This window comes from Heterocephalus glaber, unplaced genomic scaffold (assembly GCF_053883595.1).
Source record: "Heterocephalus glaber isolate CG9 unplaced genomic scaffold, H.glaber_assembly_v1.0 deba00000937, whole genome shotgun sequence".
NCBI lineage: Eukaryota > Metazoa > Chordata > Mammalia > Rodentia > Bathyergidae > Heterocephalus > Heterocephalus glaber.
In genome coordinates this window covers 15,670,044-15,689,241 of record NW_028258173.1, presented here as the reverse complement: position 1 = coordinate 15,689,241, position 19,198 = coordinate 15,670,044, and the positions used below count along the sequence as shown (strand labels likewise).

Genomic DNA, 19,198 nt, shown 5'->3' with positions numbered 1-19,198 from the left:
AACATAAAAAATGCCATGTGTGAGAATTATTAAAAGGAAAATTCATCACAATCAAGTGGAATTTAACTCCTGGAATGCAAGGCTGGCTCAACACTCATCAAAAATTAATATAATTCACCTTATCAACTGACCAAAAAGGAGAAAATCAACATCTAACGAGCTGTCCAAAAAGTAACAAAATTTGACACTTCTTACTGATTCAAAAAAATCAGTAAACTGTAAGAGAATTTCTTCAAACTAAATACAAAAAAGCTAAATAATACATAAAGCGAAAGACAATGTTTGATTTAAAGATCAGAAACAAACAAAGATTTCTGCTTTCATCACTTCTCTTACTCGATATCATATTAGAAGTCCTAGCCTATGTGCTCACTTGGGCAGCACATATACACAAGTCCTAGCCTAGCCAAGCTAAGCACAGCGGCCCATACCTGTGATCCCAAATATGCAGGAGACTGAGGCAGGTCGATCCAGAATTCAAAGCCAAGCTGGGTGCGGTGCCATATACCTGTAATCCAAGCACTCTGGACAGCTGATAGTTTGAGGCCAGTCTGAGCTACACAGTGAGTTCAAGACCAGCCTGCACTACACAAAGCAAGACCCAGTCTCAAAACACAAACAAACAAAAAAGAGTTCAAGGCTAGCCTAGGCAACTTAGCAAGAACTTTTCTCAAAATAAAAATTTAAAAAGGGCTGGGGATGTAGCTCAGTGTAACAGCACTTGTCTAATACATATAGGGTCCTGGGTTCAAACCTCAGTACAACAACAACAAAAAAATCCTAGCCAGTGCAATCCAGGGATGTGGGAAGCAGAGCAGAGGGAGGGCCAGATACAGATTGGAAAGAAATAAAACTATCTCTGTCAAGCAACTTGATTACCTATATAGAAAATCCCAAGAAATCTATCTAAAAAAAATAAAAGACAAAGACGTGAGTTTAGTTGGGCATGCCATGCCAGTAAACCCACAATTCAGGAGGCTGAGGGAGGAGGATTGCTGTTAAGTTGGAGGCTAGCCTGAGGCTGGATAGCAAGTTCAAGGCCAAGCTGAACTACATAGCAAGACCCTGTCTCACATATCAAAAAAAAAAAAAACTGAGTTTGGCAAGTTCACAAAGTTCAGTATACAAGAATCAATTGTAAGGGCCGGGGATTTAGCTCAGTAGTTCCGCCGCCTGCCTCACAAGCACAAGGTACCAAGTTCGATCTCTGGCACCAAAAAAAAAGAAAAAGAAAAAGAATCAACTATATTTCTATTACAAACAACAAATACCTGCAAATCTGAAAATTTTTTAAAAGTACAATGGCTTTTAGGGTTTAGATCTAGAATGTCCCCCACTCAGAAAGGGGTGGGAGGTTCTGAAAGGTGAATGGATCATAGGGGTAGTTTACTCATCAGTGAATTCAGGAGGTTAGGCTGGTTACAGGGGGTCACCATGGGAATGACCTGGAAGTTTATATCTCCCTCCCCAGCCCCTCCCTTCTCTTATTTCCTGTCCACCATGACATGAGCAGCTTTTTTACGCCAGACTCTTCCAGCATGCCGTTTCTGCATTTGATCTTCTTACCATGCACTGTAACTTCTGAAACCATGATCCAAAATAAACCCTTCCTCTTTTAAATTGTAGGTGTCAGGTATTTTGTCTCAGTGACAAGAAAGTGACTAAGACAGGGTCTAAACTCAGTGGTAGTTTGCCTAGCATGTGTGAGGCCCTGGGTTCAATCTGCAGCACCAAAAAAAAAGTACCAATTATAATAGTACCAAAAATGAAATACTTATGTATGTAACAACATATTAAAAACTAGTGTGCTAGGGGCCCCGGATGCAGCTTAGTGGCACCTCGTCTGCCTCACAAGGGAAAGGTCCTGAGTTCGATCCCTGGTACCACAAAAAAAAAAGGACTGGAGATGTAGTTCATGCAAAGGCCCTTGGTCTATCCCCAGCACCACGAAAAACAAGTAATACAACAAAGAAAAAGGAGGAGGAAAAGAAATCTTTGTAACACTGAGATAGTTAGACTAGAGATAAGCAAACTATGGTCGGCTCACCACCTGTTTGAAATATGACAGTCAAATGAGTGGAAAATTGACCAAAAGCATAATAGTCATATGAAAGTTTGGTGAGGGGCTGGGGATTTAGCTCAGTGGTTCCGCCGCCTGCCTTGCAAGCACAAGGTCCCGAGCTCAATCCCTGGAACCAAAAAAAAAAGAAAATTAGGTGAAATTCAAACTGCAATACCCATAAAGTTTTATTTGAACAGCCATTCTCTTTCATGTAATAATGTTCATGTTTGCTTTTGTGCTACAATGGTTAAACTGCAACAGGTACTGCAAGTCTAAATTATTTACTATCTGGACCTTTACATAAAAGTTTAAAACAGGTTATGGGAGCATAACCTGGCCCTGCCTTTTAGAGGGCACACACAGTAACCTAATAATCTCCTCCAGCCCCTGGGAATCTACCCAACAGAGAAATGCCAGTGTTAAGTGGCTAAAGATACACCCTTAAACACCCTGAGGACAGCACATCTGCAAAAGCAAAAAGGGACTGAAATCTCAATGTAGCTAGTGTTTGTTTTTTGAGACAAGGATCTCACTATGTAGTCCAGGGTGGCCTCGAACTCAGAGTGATCCTTTTGCCTCAGCATCCCAAGTGCTGGGGTTACAAGCATGCAATAGCACCATGCCAGGCTCTTGTACCTAGTTTTTTTCTTTTTTTGGTACCGGGGATCGAACTCAGGACCTTGGCTTGCCAGGCAGGTGGCAGAACCAGTGAGCTAAATCCCCAGCCCTTGTAGCTAGTTTTTTAAAGTCAATACATATTAATTGTAAATGCAGTTACATATTAAAGGAGGAAAAGGGAACAGCATGTCTTCACCATATATTTAAAAACCCTGTGACCAAATGCCACAAATAACCTCCAATGTTAGTCTCCTGAGACACAGAACAGACTCACAACTCAAGTATTAAGGCAGTTTAGAACAAGATACTCAGAACGCGGCAACCTTACAAGTTTACAAAGCATCAGAAATTTAAGACCTTTCACTGGAAAAAATCACGACTCAAAAATGTATCTGAAACAAAAAAAATAAAAATAAAAATTTTTTAAAAATGTATCTGAAACAATAGTAAAACCACTTTTAAATTCTGTATTATTTACGTAATACTTTGAAAACAAGAGTATGGTTGTAGGTGAAGAAAAGACTAAGGCTTCTGGGCTAGATGTGGTGTTAAATAAATGCCTATAATCCCAGCACTCAGGAGGCTGAGGCAGGAGGATAGCCTCAAATTTGAGGCCAGTGTAGGCTAACAAAGAGAGTTCAAGGGGAGCCTGAACTACACAACAAGACCTTGTCTCAAAACAAGCCAGGCGTGGTGGCACGCCTGTAATCCCAGCACTTGGAGTCTCAGGCAGGAAGACTGGCATGACTTCAAGGCCAGCCTGGGCTACAAAGTGACTTCAAGGCCAGAACTACATAGTAAGACCCTGTCTCAAAAGAAAAAAAAGAAAATCAAAACAAAATCTATTTCAGGGCCAGGGATTTAGCTCAGTGGTTTCGCAGCCTGCTGCGCAAGCACAAGAACCCAGTTCAATCCCCAGTACCAAAACAAACAAACAAACAAAAACACAAAATCTATTTCAAAAGACTAAGACTTTTTCAAGAAGTGTATGAAATAATTTTGATGTCTAGAACAGGGAAAACCGAACTGATAGGAGGGGTTACAATTTTATTAGCTATTTTAAATGTTGGACTATTTCTGCAGACTCTCTGTACCAGTTGTGCAAGCATTAGAAAGGAAAAAAGAAAGTGAAATTCCACACTGATTAATATGTGCATTTCTGAAATACTTTTTAAGTTCCATAAATAGAATACACTATAAACAGACCTCAAAGGAGGCAATGTGAACATACTGCAATCAAGCAGGAAGCCACATTCCTAGTAAAATATAGAAACTGCACCTACTGAACAGTGCCATTCAATATGAATCACTTGGCCAGGCTGTATTCCAAGTGTGTGAATTACGGAACATATCCATGAGTAGAAAGGAGTCTAAACATTAACTCTTAGCAGGTTCACCAGCTGCAACTCTCAGAAGGTTCACCAGTTGCAACTTAACCACTTAGGTCACAAAAGAATTCCATCAAAAAAGGGGCTATCTTTTCAATGAAAACTGATAATTTGGTTATAACTGCTAAGAAAGAGGTATTCATATAAGGCAAACCCCAGGCACTGGGAGACACTAGTATGTCATAATTCAGTTTACATACTAACTTCTAAACTTGTACAACAAAAGAATTCTCTAGCCAGGTGTGGTAGCGCTCATCTGTAATCTCAGCCCTTAAGAAGCTGAAGCAGGAAGGGCCAGGGGATTTAGCTCAGTGGTTTCACTGCCTGCTGCGCAAGCACAAGGACCCGAGTTTGATCCCCGGTACCAAAAAAAAAAAAAAAGCTGAAGCAGGAGGATCACCAGAAGTTCAAGACCAGCCTGGGCTACATAGTGAAATCCTGTCTCAGAAAAACTACACACATCCGCACACATACAAAGAATTCCCCAAGCTATCAAATTAAATTTCTCAACAAAGTCTGAATTTCCTTTCAAGATTATATATCTACCTCCTCTAGCTTAATTTTATCAGGACCATGGCAGATTTTTTAACATTAAGTGTTAACTGGTTCTTCCCCCTACCACCAAGAACAACAAATAATGTATAGGTATGTCAAACATGACCCCAAGTCTTAATGAAGGAATAAACAAATCTTGATGCAGATATAAACAAATAATGCTGGCCAACAGTCTTGATGACAGAGACCCTTGGTCAGCCTGCTGAGGTGATCCAGGCACCATGAGATTTGGGACAAAAAAAGGCAGGGGGGATAAAAAGAGATGTTAGATCATTTCTCACTGGTGTAACAGAGATCAACTGACTACCACAGCAGTCAGTCAGTCCAAGAGAATTTTCTGATATATGAAATGACTCACGCTGTACATGCTGTTACTGAGCACTTACAATGCTCCCTGAGGACCTTCAGGTTTAATCTTACTTCATTCTAATTAAGTTAAACTTAAATAGCCACATGTGGCTAATGGTATCATATTGAAGACGGGAGAAGTAGAGAAGTAAGGGGAAAAGAGTTCAGAGGCTCTCTTTGACTCAGTTTAATAATTACCTTGTGCTGCCTACTACATACAAAAGATTGAGGGAAGGGGAGCTGGGAGAAAAAAAAAAGACTGAACCAGGCACTAAAGAGAAGGAGATTGAATGAGACCCTTCCTGCCCTCAAGTAGGTTCAAATGAAGGCAGTAACAGGTAATTAATAGCCTACTTCACTCTAATGTCTTAACAAATAAAGATGTAATGATAGAGCCAGGCATGGTTGTGCACACCTGTAATCCAGCATTCAGGAGGCTGAGGCAGAAGGATTGAGGGTTTGAGGACAGCCTGGGCTACACAGCAAGACTCTGTCTCCCCCCCCCCAAAAAATAAAAAGTATTTATGGAATAATTCACCCAACACCAGAATAACTGTCTTTTCAAGTGTATATGGAACATTTACCCAGACTGACAATACTGCAAGATGCAAAACAAACCTCTAAAAATGTTTTACAGCTGGGAGTGATGGCTCATGCCAGTACTCCCAGAACTCAGTAGGCTGAGGTAGGAGGATCACCAAGAGTTTGAGGCTAGCCTGGACTGCATGGTGAGTTCAAAGCCAGCCTGAACGACATAGTGAGATCCTGTCTCAAAAAACCAAACAAGGGCAGGGGATTTAGCTCAGTGGTTTCACGGCCTGCTGCGCAAATGCAAGGACCCAAGTTTTATCCCCCGTACCAAAACAAAACAAAACACCAAACAAACAGGACTGGGGATTTAGCTCAGTGGCACCGTGCCTGCCTCAGAAGCGCAAAGTCCTGAGTTTGATCCCCCGCACTGGGGAAAAAAAAAGTTCTACATAAAAAAAAAAAGGTTCTACATAATTATGGTCATAGTCAGGAATAGTTGTGCATACTGATAATCCTAGTACTCTGGGAGGTTGAACAGAATGGCAAATTCAAGCCCAATCTGGGTGATTTAGCAATTTAGCAAGACCCTACCTTAAAGTAGAAAATAAAATAAAATGGGCTGGGAATGTAGCTCAGGGATATGGCTGTAGCTTCAATCCCCAGTACTAAACACACACACACACACACACACACACACACACACACACACACACATGCGTGCGCGCGTGCGCGTGCGCAAGGACCACAAAAAGTATGCTATTTGAACATAATGAAAGCAAATAAATCAATAACACATGCCTATATAATCCTGAAATAATTGGAAATTAAGCAACATAAACATACAAGGTCACAGGTTTGGGGGTAGTGGGGCATAAAGCCCCTCCTGGGATCAAGACAAATGATGACAAGGCAAGCAAAAAGTGATGGATGAGTGACTAGGAGTCAGTCATCACAGCAGAGAATAACTGTGTACAGTGTGTGAGAATTATACCAAGAATTCAGTCTTGACGGTATGGTGGTACACGAATGTAATCCCAGGACTAGGGAGGCTGAGGCAGGAGGATCCCCATGAGTTCCAGGACAATCTGGACTATAGTCAGTTCAAGGCTAGCCTGAAATAGTGAGACCCTATTTTGAAAGGAAAAAGAATTCAGTCTCACTTGAAAATCAAATTCAAGATAAAGAGAAAAAATAAAGAAAAGATAAATAAGATTTGGAAAAGGGCCGGGGATTTAGCTCAGTGGTTCTGCTGCCTGCTTCGAAAGCACAAGGACCAGAGTTCGATCCCCGGTACCAAAAAAAAAAAGATTTAGAAGCAATTCCTCCTTGGCCTATTTTTCTCCTCCTCACCTTACCCCAGCCTATCCAGTCTATTACTGAGTCATTTAACTCATAAATTATTTTCTGAATTATTCCTATCCATTTCCACTGATACTGAGTACTAGATCTGCCACTTATCTACTTCAACAAGCTAACTCCTTTGATACATTCTTACTCCATCACAATCTAATCTCTATTATACAGCCACAGAGATTTTTTCAAGAACACAAATCTGATCACGTTACTTGCTATTTAAAACCCATCATGGTTCCCCCCTAGTCCATGGCATGTGCTGATCCTAGGGTTTAGACTCTTCACCCTCCCTTTACCTGGTCACTCTAACTTCAAGCTTAACTGTCACTTCTTCAGGGAAGCCTTCTCTAACCCCTGAATGAGAGATTATATTTATTTGTGTACTTTAAACACTTTTCTTGCTGAGACAATGGCTGCCTGCCCTGCTGCCTAAGCAGCTTCATCAGAGCAGGGGCCACAGCCGGTGGTATTCACTGCTATATCCAAGACAGCATCTGGAACATGTGCTCAGTAGGTTTGGTTTTTTTGTTTTTAATAAATGAACAAATCAATGAAGCAGTTAAAGAAATAGATTCTAACAGAACTTTTTGTTGGTTTGGTTTTGTTTTTGAGACAGGATCTCACTATGTAGTTCAGGCTGGCCTCAAATTTGCTATGATCCTCCTGCCTCTGCCTTCCAAGTACTAGGATTACAGGCGTGTGCCGTCATGCCCAGTTCCTAACAGAACTTTCAACCCATCAAATGCAAAGACAGTTTTCAAACAATCAGTTCTGAAGAACAAGCAAATGAAAACTGTTGCCCTGGCATGGTGCTACACATCTGTAATCCCAGGTACTTGGGAAGCCAAGGCAGAAGGATTCCAAATTCCAGGACAACCTGGACAATTTAGCAACACTTTGTCTCAAAATAAAATAAATATACACCAGGGACATAGCTCATTGGTAGAACAGTTGCCTAGCATTCAACAGGCCTGGGTTCAATAGCCAGTACTGAAAAAAATATAAATAAATAAATGAATGAATGAATGAATGAATGGAATAAAATCAGAAATTTAAGACCAGTCTACAAGATCCAACATTTAAGAAAACTGAAGAAATTTGGGGAAGAAAATTATCAAATAACAAAAATAGGATATTAGTCTCCACATCCAAAAGGCCCCCCAAGCACCCATCACAATGAATATTAAAAAAGACCCACATTGGGCAGGGGATTTAGCTCAGTGGTTCTGGCGCCTGCCTCACAAGCTCAAGGTCCCAAGTTTGATCCCTGGTACCAAAAACAAAACAAAACAAAACAAAAACAAACCTTTGAAAAAAGACCCACATCATGGGATATGAAATCACCATAACACTATATGAAAAGCGGTTAACCCCTTTAATGAGGGAGTGAGGGAAAGGGAGAGAGATTGGGATTTGGAGGTGGGTAGTGGGGTGGTACTGGTGCTGTTTTGAGAAATGAAAGAATAATTGACAGCCCTAGAATTCTAACATAAAATGTCAGAGTACAATAAAGCAAATCCCTCAAGAGCAATTGATTTTTTTTAACTTAGGATTCAATACCCAGCCAAACTATCCACCAAGTATTAACACTCAAAAAGAAATTTTGCAGATATTTAATGATAAAAGTTTACTTTTCCTGCAGCCATTCTTAGGAAGCAACTACAAGTTGACCTGAAAAAGGGAAGTAAACCAAGAAAAATGCACAATCCCAGAGATGTGAATCAAATGGGAAAGCAGCAAAACGAAATCCCAGTGCAATGTTCAACAGACCCACAGATCAACCAGTTCATGCAAAAGCAGAAATACTAGCTGGGTGAAGTGGCATATGCCTGTAATTCCAGTTATTCAGGAAGCTGAAGCAGGAGGATCAAAAGTTCTAGGCCAGGGCTGGGGATATAGTGCAGTGGTTCCGCCACCTGCCTCACAAGCACAAAGTCCTGAGTTTGATCCCTGGTACAAAAAAAAAAGTTCTAGAGCACCCTAGCAACTTAACAAGAACTGTCTCAAAATAAAAAATAGGGCTAGGGGTGTAGAGCTCAGTGATAAAGTGCTTGCATAACATCAGAGAGACCCTGGGTTCAATCTCCAGTACCACAAAAAAACAAAACAAAACAAAACAACCAGCAGGAATACTGAGGTCTACAGAAGGGAGATCAATAAGTACAAAAAATTCACATAATTACTACATTTGACAGTTTGAGAAATAATAAACAGTAAAATATTTTACAGACTTAATAGTAAACAGGGCTAATACAGAACATTAAGCAATGAAAAAATAAGACAATAACCCAGGAATATGGTTACTAAAAAACCACAACCATACTCATGTCACTAGATTTAACTGTCACACCAGTGTCATCAGTCCCTCATGATTTACCCACTTTATCCAATCATGCTATCCCAATAATGGAAGGGTACGGAGGGGGTGAGGGGAACTACAGTAGAACTAAAGCCTCACCTACCATAAGGAAGGCAAGAAGTATCTAAAATCCATACAAAAAAAATAAGCACATTATTTTTTAAATACTGTGATAAATGCCAGGGAACAAAACAAAACAAAATAGCTATCAGAGTTGAAAGCCACCACCCCTGGAGAGATCTCAGGTGAGAAATACAGCAGGGAATTGCTTTTGTTCTGTTCACTATAAACTACTTTAATTTAATACTACTTTATTTTACCTACATGCATGTACTACTCTGATAAACTTATACAGAAAAATATTCTACCATCTATTAAGTAAAAGTTTAATATGATCCCAATTAAAAATATGTAAAAATATGCAGATAGGGCCGAGGATTTAGCTCAATGGTTCCACTGCCTGCCTCGAAAGTGCAAGGTCATGAGTTTGATGGGGGGGGGGGGGCAATACTTGTAATGGCCACAGCATTACTTGTAATGGCCATTGAAGCAATTCAATGTCTAGGACCTGATGAGATAAACTGAATGTGCTGTTTATAAACACAAAATGGCGTATTAATCAAATAAGAGAACAGTGCCTGGTAGCTCAGGCCTGTAATCTCAGCACTGAGAAAGCTGAGGCAGGAAGATCACTTCAAATTTAAGGCCAGCCTGGGCAACACAAAGAGATCCTGTCTCAAAATAAACACTCCAAAAACAAAAACAAAAAATCAAACACAGTACTGATATATGCTATAATACACATAAATATGAAAACACAATAAATGAAAGAAGCCACACATTATATGACTTCATTTTAAAGAAATGTTCAGAAGAGGCAAAATAACAAAGAATGAAAGTAGTGACTGAAGAGATGGAAGAGGGACGAAAAGGGAGCAACTGTTATAAGTACGGCATGGAGGGAGGGGTTGAACCCAGGGCCTTTGCACTGAGCTACATCCCTGGCCATTTTTAAATTTTTTTAAATTTTGAGACAGAATCTCACTAACTCATTATGCTGCCCACCTTAGGCTTAAACTTTTCATCTTCCTGCCTCAGCCTCCTGAGATTATAGGCATGTGCCACAATGCCCAGTTGTATGGCATTCTTTTTGGAGATAAAAATGTTCTACAATTGGGTGGTGTTAATGATTGTAAAACTCTGTGAATATACTAAAAACTACCAAAACTATATATTTTAAAAAGGTAAATTTTTAAACGTGTAAATATCTTCTCACTAAAACTTTTATTTAAAAAATTAATTACATTTGTTTATTTGTTTATCTATTTATTGACTTGGTCTCACCATGTAGTTCAAGATGGCCTTGAACTCACTATGTAGCCCAGGGTGGCCTGGAACTGGTAGTGATCCTGCCTCAGACTCTAAATACTGGGAATATAGGCGTGTGCCTGGTTCATCAGTTTACAATACCAAAAGCATTAAAAAAAAAAATTGGATGAGGAGGATTGCTGCTAAAATAGTGCTAAATTATGAAGCTGAGATTATAACCACTAAGTATCCAAGCATTCAAAGAGGAGAGAGACCATGGTGAACAAGAGGACTCCAGGAAGACTTTCATGGCAAGGGGACACTGAGCCTGGCCAAGGGGCAGGGAGGGCAGAAGGTATCCGCTACAATTTGTTCCTGTCCCTGTCACCCAGATCTACCACTCCCCAGCACTGCCACCATCCTTACCCGCACATCCTCACCTGCATGGGTCGGAAATCACAGGAGTGTGGAAAGGGAGATGTAACAAACAGGAGAGGCCACAGTCCCTGACCTTAACCTCCCCAATCCTGCTGCATACGCCTTTCAATACATAGCCAGGTTGGAGGTGACAACAGGACTCTTCTAACTTTTAATTCTCATGTTTAATCTCTTCAGGTGCTGTTATGAAACACCTCATTCATTTCTCTCATCATCTTGACTTCCATGCTGGTACTGAACACACAAACCCCCACACACACCTTGGTTGTTTGAGAGAGGATCTTGCTGTGAAGCCAAGACTAGCCTCAAAATTCAGAATCCTCCTGACTCAGCCTCCTGAGTGCTGGGATTACAGGCATGTGCCCCACAGCCAGCTCACACAGTAACACTACCAGAAGAATATGTGATGCTTCCTGCTCAATCTGCACTTCTGGTGGCTGAGGACTCGGAGAACTCTGAAGTATCCCTCAGATCCACCTTCCTTCCAGAGGTACAAAACCCCTCCAGACCCTACTACCTACCACATTCTCCTCCAGTCCACTGACGAACAGAAGCCATGCTAAAGTTCCCAGCACACCACTATCATCATGTCCCACTGTTTCCAGACCTTCTGACTGACCTCCAGTACCCCAATTACACAGGTATGAAACAGATCTGAGAGGCAGAACATCTCAGACCATCTCCCAGGTAATGCTCTAAACACCATTTGCAGGGAAGGCCAGACTAGTGGCTTAACAGCACCTCTGTGAACTTAAGTGGTTGTTTCATACTTGTGCACAGCACTGATGGGAATACAGCATATCCCTTGGATGTTCCAGGAGTGAAAAATGACTAAGATCACTGAACTGGCTCAAAATTGCTCAAAAAATTAAGGAAGGAAAGCATAATCACGGCAGCCTGTTTCTCTAGGAAATGCCCACCACAGCATACCGTGAAACTTTACAGTTCATTTCTTATTTACATACGAAGGCTGTTGCTAAACAATTTACTATCAGCGTCTGAATTCTGGATGTTAGTTCCCTCCCTCCCTCTGTCATTCATTCTTACAATCCAATCCACAAGCTTACCCAGGAAGTAACAATCCCCTAAACAGGGTCTGATCTTGCCTTCTTTTTTTTTTTTTTTTGCGGTACCGGGGATCAAACTCAGGACCTTGTGCTTGCCACTGAGCTTTTAAATCCCCGGCCCTGATCTTGCAGGGCTGGGGATTTAGCTCAGTGGTTTCACTGCCTGCTGCACAAGCACAAGGACCCAAGTTCAATCCCTGGTACCAAAAAAAATTAAAAAATAAAATAAAATAAAATATCCTCTATGCTTTGTGCCTCACTTGTTATCAGTCAGGAACCTCACATATACTGAAAAGATATTTGGTTGACAATGGTGGGAATAAATACTGCCAAACCAGACACAATCCTGTTTCAGATCAATCCATAGTTTATTCGTGGCATCTCCACTACTAATCTCCAGTTATAATCCTTACAAGACATGTCATTATGTCTCCCAGGATAACACCAGGGGTTTTTGCTTTCTGAAGTCATAAGAGGTTCTAATTCAAACTTTCAAAATCCCAAGTAAGAATTCTCAGAAGTCTCACACAAGTTAAACGCACCAACCATTCTTGCCAGGTAATCCCAACTACTAGGGAGGTTGAGGCAAGTTTGACGCCAGTCTGGACAACTTAATAAGACTGTGTCTAAAAATAAAATAAAAAGGGCTGGAATCCAGCTAAACTCAATCACTAGAACTGCTGGGTGTGGCAGCACATGCCTGTGATCCCAGAACTCTGGAGGCTAAGGCAGGAGGATCACTGACTTCTAGGTCAGCCTGGGCTACACAGTAGATTCAATTCTAAATTCATAGTAGATTCATAGTAAATTCAAGGCCAGGCTAGAATATAGTACCTAGAAAGACTGTCTCAAAAAAAGAAAAGAAAAGAAATCCAAATAAATTAATAAATAAAATACCAGAACACTTGCCTACCATGTATGAGGCCCAGGATTCAATCCCTAGTAATGTAAAAAAGTAAAATAAAATAAAATTCGATTTGAAGTATAATTTTTTTTTCAATTAACAAATGTACTTCAAGCACCATCCAAACTTTATCAAGCTGAGTGTGGTGCTGCATGCCTGTAATCCCAGCACTTGGGAGGCTGAGGCAGGACTGCCATGAGTTCAAGGCCAGTCTGGACCACATAGTGAGTCCAAGATCAGCCTGGACTACACAGCCAGACCCTGTCTCAAAACACAAACACAAACAAAAAAAGATATTATCAAATATCTAGTCAAAACAGATCTCTATATAATCCTTCTTAATGTATTGGTAAACTATGCCTATTGGCAGAAATAACTCTAAATTTTAAAAATAAAATAAAAACTTTATTCAGTCAAATGCTTACGTGAAGTGAGATCATTTCAATTTTCTATTAATAAGTTGACATCCTACAGTAACATCTGTCATATGAGTACCTTAGGTGTAGATTTAAAATTTTTGTCTATAAATGAAAAACAATCTCCAATGAATAAACATTTTTAAATCTATGACTTTAGCAATGTTAACCAACATCTCTGCATCAACAGTTATGTTACTTGGGGCCAGGGATTTAGCTCAGTGGCACGCACCATGCCTGCCTCGCAAGTGCAAGGTCCTGAGTTCAATTCACAGTACAAAAAAAAAGTTATGTTACCTGCAAAGTACTCAACAGATAGGATGAATGAGGTTTTTTTTCTTTGTTTTATTTTTGTGTTCCTGGGAATTAACATCCCTAGCCCTTTTTAAAATTTTTTAAATTTTGGGCTAGGGATTTAGCTCAGTGGTTCAACCACCTGCCTTGCAAGCCCAAGGTCCCAAGTTTGATCCCAAGCACCAAAAAAAATTAAAAATTTAAAAATTCTGAGACAGAGTCTTACTAAGTCACTTGCCCAGCCTAGGCTGGACTCAAACTTCTGATCCCCCTGCCTCAGCCACCTAGAGTGCTAGGATTACAGGGGTGTGCCATCAACCCTGGCTGAGTTACTTCTTATATTAGGAATTTAATGTGGTAGTACTTAATTTAAACCAACATTCTAACTTACAAAAATTAATCACATTATTCTAAATTACCAATAAAATATATTCCTCTTGTAACACTAACAGTACAACAGGATTAATATTTACCAATAATATACTTATTTGGGGGGGGGGGGTACCAGGGATCTAACTCAGGACCTTGTGCTTGCCAGGCAGGTGCATCTCCCCGGCCCATCAACTGTATTTTTGTATTGTTCTTGGGTTATCTTAAATCATACACACATTTACTGACAGTCTTCCTACTAATGAAGGCCTGCCTCAGGAGGCTGAGGCAGGAGGATTATCACAAATTTGAGGCCATCCTGGGCTACATAGTCACTTCAAGGCCAGCCAGAGCTACAAAGTGAGACCCTGTCACAAACTCCTCCCCTAGAAAAACCCAAAAACTAATGAAACCAGTACTTAGCCTACACAACTCATAGTCATGCACTGTTACTCATTCTATGCCAAGTAGACATATTTTAAAAGTTTAGAACATAAATGTAGCACCCATTTTACCATAATCTTGAGAAATAATGTGTTTCAAAGGCAAAACATCCAAGTTAATTTTATACCCTATGCAAAAAGGAAGATGCTTGACAAGCAACCCAAAACAAAGTGAACTGTTATTAGAAACGTTCACTGGGCAAATAAACTGTCTATCAAAATCTAATTGGATAGGGCTGGGGCTTAAGCTCAGTGGTTTCGCCACCTGCTGCGCAAGTGCAAGGACCCGAGTTCAATCCCCGGTAACACAAAAAAAAAAAAAAAATCTAATTGGATAAATTTTAGGGTTTTTTTTTTTTTTGGTACCGGAGATCGAACTCGAGTCTTTGCAGTGAAACCACTGAGCTAAATCCCCAGCCCAGGGTTTTTTGTGGTTTTTTTAAGACAGAGTCTCACTCTGCACTTCAGGCTGGCCTTGAACTCACAGTGATCCTCCTGCTCCACCTCCCGAGTGCTGGGTTGCAGGAGTGCTGGGTTACAGGTATACGCCACCGTGCCCAGCTGCTAACTTTTAGTTTTAGATTACCACACCCACCGTAAAATGATCAAACTTTCAAATTGCCTGGCAAATGTTGTAGGAGCTGCAAGAGGTATAAAATCAATACCTATCCCTGAGTTGGTCATTTCTATAGCTATATAACAAGTACATACAAGATAGCGGCAAGTGTCATTAGGAAAAGCAAAATAGCTGGGTATGGTGGCATTTACCTATGACCCCAACACTATGGAGGCTGAAGCAGGAGGAACTTTGAGCCCTCTTGGCAATTTAGCAACTTACCGAGATTCTGTGTCAAAATAAAAATTAAAAATGAGCTAGGGCCGGGGATTTAGCTTAGTGGTTTTGCTGCCTGCTGCACAAGCGCAAGGACCCGAGTTCGATCTCCGGTACCAAAAAAAAAAAAAAAAAATGAGCTAGAGGGCCCGGGGATTTGGTTCTGCCACCTGCCTCGCAAGCCGCAAGCGCAAGGTCCTGAGTTCGATCCCCACTACCACAAAAAAAAAAAAAAATGAGCTAGGGATGTAGCTCAGTATGAAGGTCCTTGGTCTAATCCCCAGTACAAAAGAAAAAAAAAGAAAAAAAGAAAGCAAAGTCAATCACAGATGTAACATAATATACAAGGTTTTTTAAAGTTTTTTTTTAAAGAAAACCAAGTCACAAATTCTAATTTAAGTCAGTACACGAACAGCCATCTATTTTAGGTATTATTTGCTAGGTTTTCAAGTAGGAATTAAAGTTCCTGCCCTAACTGCCTTAGTACTTGAAAAATCTTCCTCCATTCAAGTGTGTAATTCAGTCCCCATGTTTCAATTCCAAGCTGTCAGTACAGTAGGCCATCATGTGATTTAAGGCAAAACCTATTACTATAAAAGACGTACTAAAGCAAAATCGGCTAGAAATGAAAACTTATGTGCAGTCCCTTCTGCATGCGAGACAAAAACACTTGACACTTAATTCGCCCCCTTCACTCTCCCCTGCCAGTTCCTCACACCCCCACAACCAAAACAAGCGACTATTCTTATTGTCACGCAGAAGAAATTACCTTCTCACATTTGATGTTAGGACGATCCAAATGGGTGTACATCTGGCTTAATACACATTCTTTTCCCAATAAGAATGTTAGCATTTACCAAAAATGAAACCATTCGAGTTTAACCACATTTACTAACCTGGTCTGTCTGAAAATGATACGACACATACTATTTTCTTAAGATCCTCACCTTTCTTTACAAACTTTATTTAGTAAATCCTCTTAAATTAGAGCAGACTCTAATTTATTTAAACCAGGTTAACAAAAACAAAGGAAAAGCCTGACAGACTGTTGCTACAAGTTATTTTTTTCTCACAATTTAGTAAACTGCAACTATGTATTTAATATAAAGCAGTAATTGTGTGTTGTTTTGTTTTGTTTAAACAAAATGCACGTCAGCATCAGCTTGGAGAAACTTTCTGTGAGAAAACAGGAGAAAAGTGACCAGGGAGAAACTCACTGCCAATCCAAAGAGGTCTTTTTCCTCAGAAATACAACGAAAAGATCATTCTGCAATAGTAAAACTGACGTTTCTGTGTGACTTCAACAGTTCATCTGATCAACTACACATCTTCCGCAACAGGTGCCACAAAACTGCATTTTCCAAGCAAAGCAAAGGGATCAAATTGTAGGACGAACGTCCCTGAGGTTTCGTACTTTATTTCTGGATTTAACCAAAACGATTTTGAATTGGGTTACCAATTTTAGTTTGGTTTGGTTTAGTTTTCTGCTTTGCTTTTTAATCAGCCATTGACCAGCAACAGTTGCACGCGTCCACCAGCCCTTGAAGAATATAAACACAGGACTAGATAAGGCTCCCCTACTAAACCAAATAATTGTTTCCTTAACTCAATTTCTAAACCACGCAGCTAAGGGTGGATGGGAAGTATGCCTGGTGCGTGTGTGTTCAGGGGTCACAATCTAAATCCTTAATTCCCTTTTAAGGAGCAGACAGTAATAAAAATCTACAAGAAACTACATTAGAAATGCGAAGAGGTTTGCAAAACAAGAGGTGTCTTTCATTCCAAAAACTCCACAGCAAAAGAAGGGGACAAAAAGTGAACGCCACGGATCTGCGTGTGCCCAAGTTTCAATCTTGCCCGGTGGACACACTGCACTGACACAAATTTTAATGGAAAAAGAGGGGACTAAGGGGAGAGTAACATAGCGAGCGTGTGGCCTGCAAACTGCAACAATGCAATCTCCATTTTGAACAATGCGCCTCTTTTCTCTTGTAAATCTAGGTTTTTGCCACTTGATGTGCCATCGCGTTTCCCTTCCGTTTGGGGGGCAGGCGGGGGTGGGGGGAGATGGGAGCAAGCTGCCCAGCACTCGGGAGGGAGCGAGCAGGGGGAGGGAAGGAGGTGGGGAGGGAGTCTGCAGCGGCCGGGCTGGGTGGGGGTACCTGGAGTGCTGCTGTAGGTGCTGTGGCTCCTGAAGCTGCTTTCCGTGCAGTAACTGGCGTCGTCGTCATCGTCTTCCATCTCCTCCGGATAATCGGAGTCATCGTCATCCTCCATCTCATCTTCCTCGTCGTCCTCCGAATCCTGGGTCTCCTCGGCGTCGCCGTCCTCCTCCTCCTCCTCTTCGGAGACCATGTCCTCCTCTTCCTCCTCCTCCTCGCTCTCGTGGTCATCGTACACCACTTTGTTGACGGGGCGGCGGGCCGGGGTGGTCCGGGCCAGGTGGCCGCCGCCGCCCCCGCCCCCCGTCCTGCCGCCCCCGCCTCCTCGCCCCCCCCGGCCCGGGGCGCTGGTGCTGGGGGGGGCGGGCGGCGGCGGCGGCGGCGGCGGCGGCTTCCTTCTGCTGCTGCTGCCCCCCCTGGGCGAGCTCAGCCGCGTCTTGGGCGCCACCTCAGCCTGGGCGGCGGCCCACCTGCCCCGGCTGCTGCCGCGGTGTCGCGAGCGCAGCCCCCCGATGGGTCCGGACGCGGGGGGCGGCGGCGGCGGTGGCGGCGGGGCCGGGGCGCAGCGCTCCGCAGCGGGAGCCGCGGGCTGCTTGGGCGGCCTGCCCCGCCGGCCCCTCATGTCGGAGCTGAGGCGGGGGGAGAAGGGAAGGCGAAGGGGGAGGGGCGGGCGCAGGGGCAGTGGGGGGCGCCGGGGCCGGGGGGGAGGCCGGCGGGGCCGGGCGGGAGGGGCCCGGCCGGCGGAAGCGGGTGGAGGGAGAAGGCTCAGTCCGAATTGCTGGGGCCCCACTCCGGATCGCCTTCAGCCGCCATCTTGTTTCTTCCCTCTCGCTCGGTGACTGGGGGAATCGACAGCGGCCGCAGGCCCCGAGCGCAGTCACGTGAGCTGCGCCGCCGACGAGCCTGGGACGGAGCGAGGCCACGAGGCGGCCGCTAGGGGGCGCGCGGGAGCACCGAGCCGGGGCGGGGAGCCGGGGTCACGGGCCACTGGTCCCCAGACTGGAGCTTCAGGGCGCGAAAGCCTTGGCTGGGCGCCAGCCTCCTCCCTACCTCTCCCCGTCTCCGACTGGGACTGGAGGGCTCGGGAGTCCCCAGATGTCACCCCCGGTCCCCTGGGGAAACTGATGCGGAAAGAGGCGACCCGAGCGATGGGGGCGCTGGGCAGCGGCAGAAGGAAATGAGCTGTGAGGCGGGGAGGCGGACCCCCAGAAATGTAAAACTTTGAAAGCTTGGTTTCAGGGACTCATGAAATTGATCCCAAGGACCACTTCTCGGGGACTGCCAGGAGCACACCCCAGGGCGCCAGGCCGGGAAGGAGGATCACTCCGGCGGGCGCTCGCTGCTCGGAGTCCGCACCCGGAAAGCCTCGGACAGATTCCGGGATCCAGCCGCCCAGCCGCACCTTCCCCACGGTCCCGCCTAGGGCGCCAGCGCTCCTGCGAGAACCAGCCTTCCTCCTCTGCAGTGGAGAAGATGCCTCCCCGCCTCAAATCCACTTCCGAGCCTCTGCGTTGCGGGAAGTAACTTTATTTACCTGACTAGTCTCTCAGCTTGGCCCAAGGACTAATAGTGATAACGAGATTGCAGGTACACACACCAAACGAGGGACTCAACCCAGAGTGGCCAAGGTTAGCTCTAGAGATAAGAGAAAGGTTTATAAACATATATCAATATTTACTGAGGTATGTGACAGCCAAAATAATTGAAAGAAAAATAATAGGACAAAAATGGCTTTTTGCACTCTAGTTAGA

The 19,198-nt window shown here is 43.1% G+C and overlaps 1 protein-coding gene across 19 annotated transcripts in view; it reads right to left on the bottom strand.

The window, feature by feature from the left end:
- Nucleotides 1–18,291, bottom strand: part of Bptf (bromodomain PHD finger transcription factor) — a 137,743-nt gene extending 119,452 nt beyond the window's left edge. For 8 of the 19 annotated variants that reach the window (XM_087208207.1, XM_087208205.1, XM_087208209.1 and 5 more), the window contains exon 1: nt 17,448–18,291. In XM_087208207.1, the coding sequence (XP_087064333.1) occupies nt 17,448–18,069 (622 nt within the window). In that variant the 5' untranslated portion in view covers nt 18,070–18,291. The remainder of the gene's footprint in view (nt 1–17,447) is intronic. The other 11 variants (XM_087208215.1, XM_087208217.1, XM_004870248.2 and 8 more) reach the window with 3 other exon arrangements.
- Nucleotides 18,292–19,198: the final 907 nt, after the last annotated feature.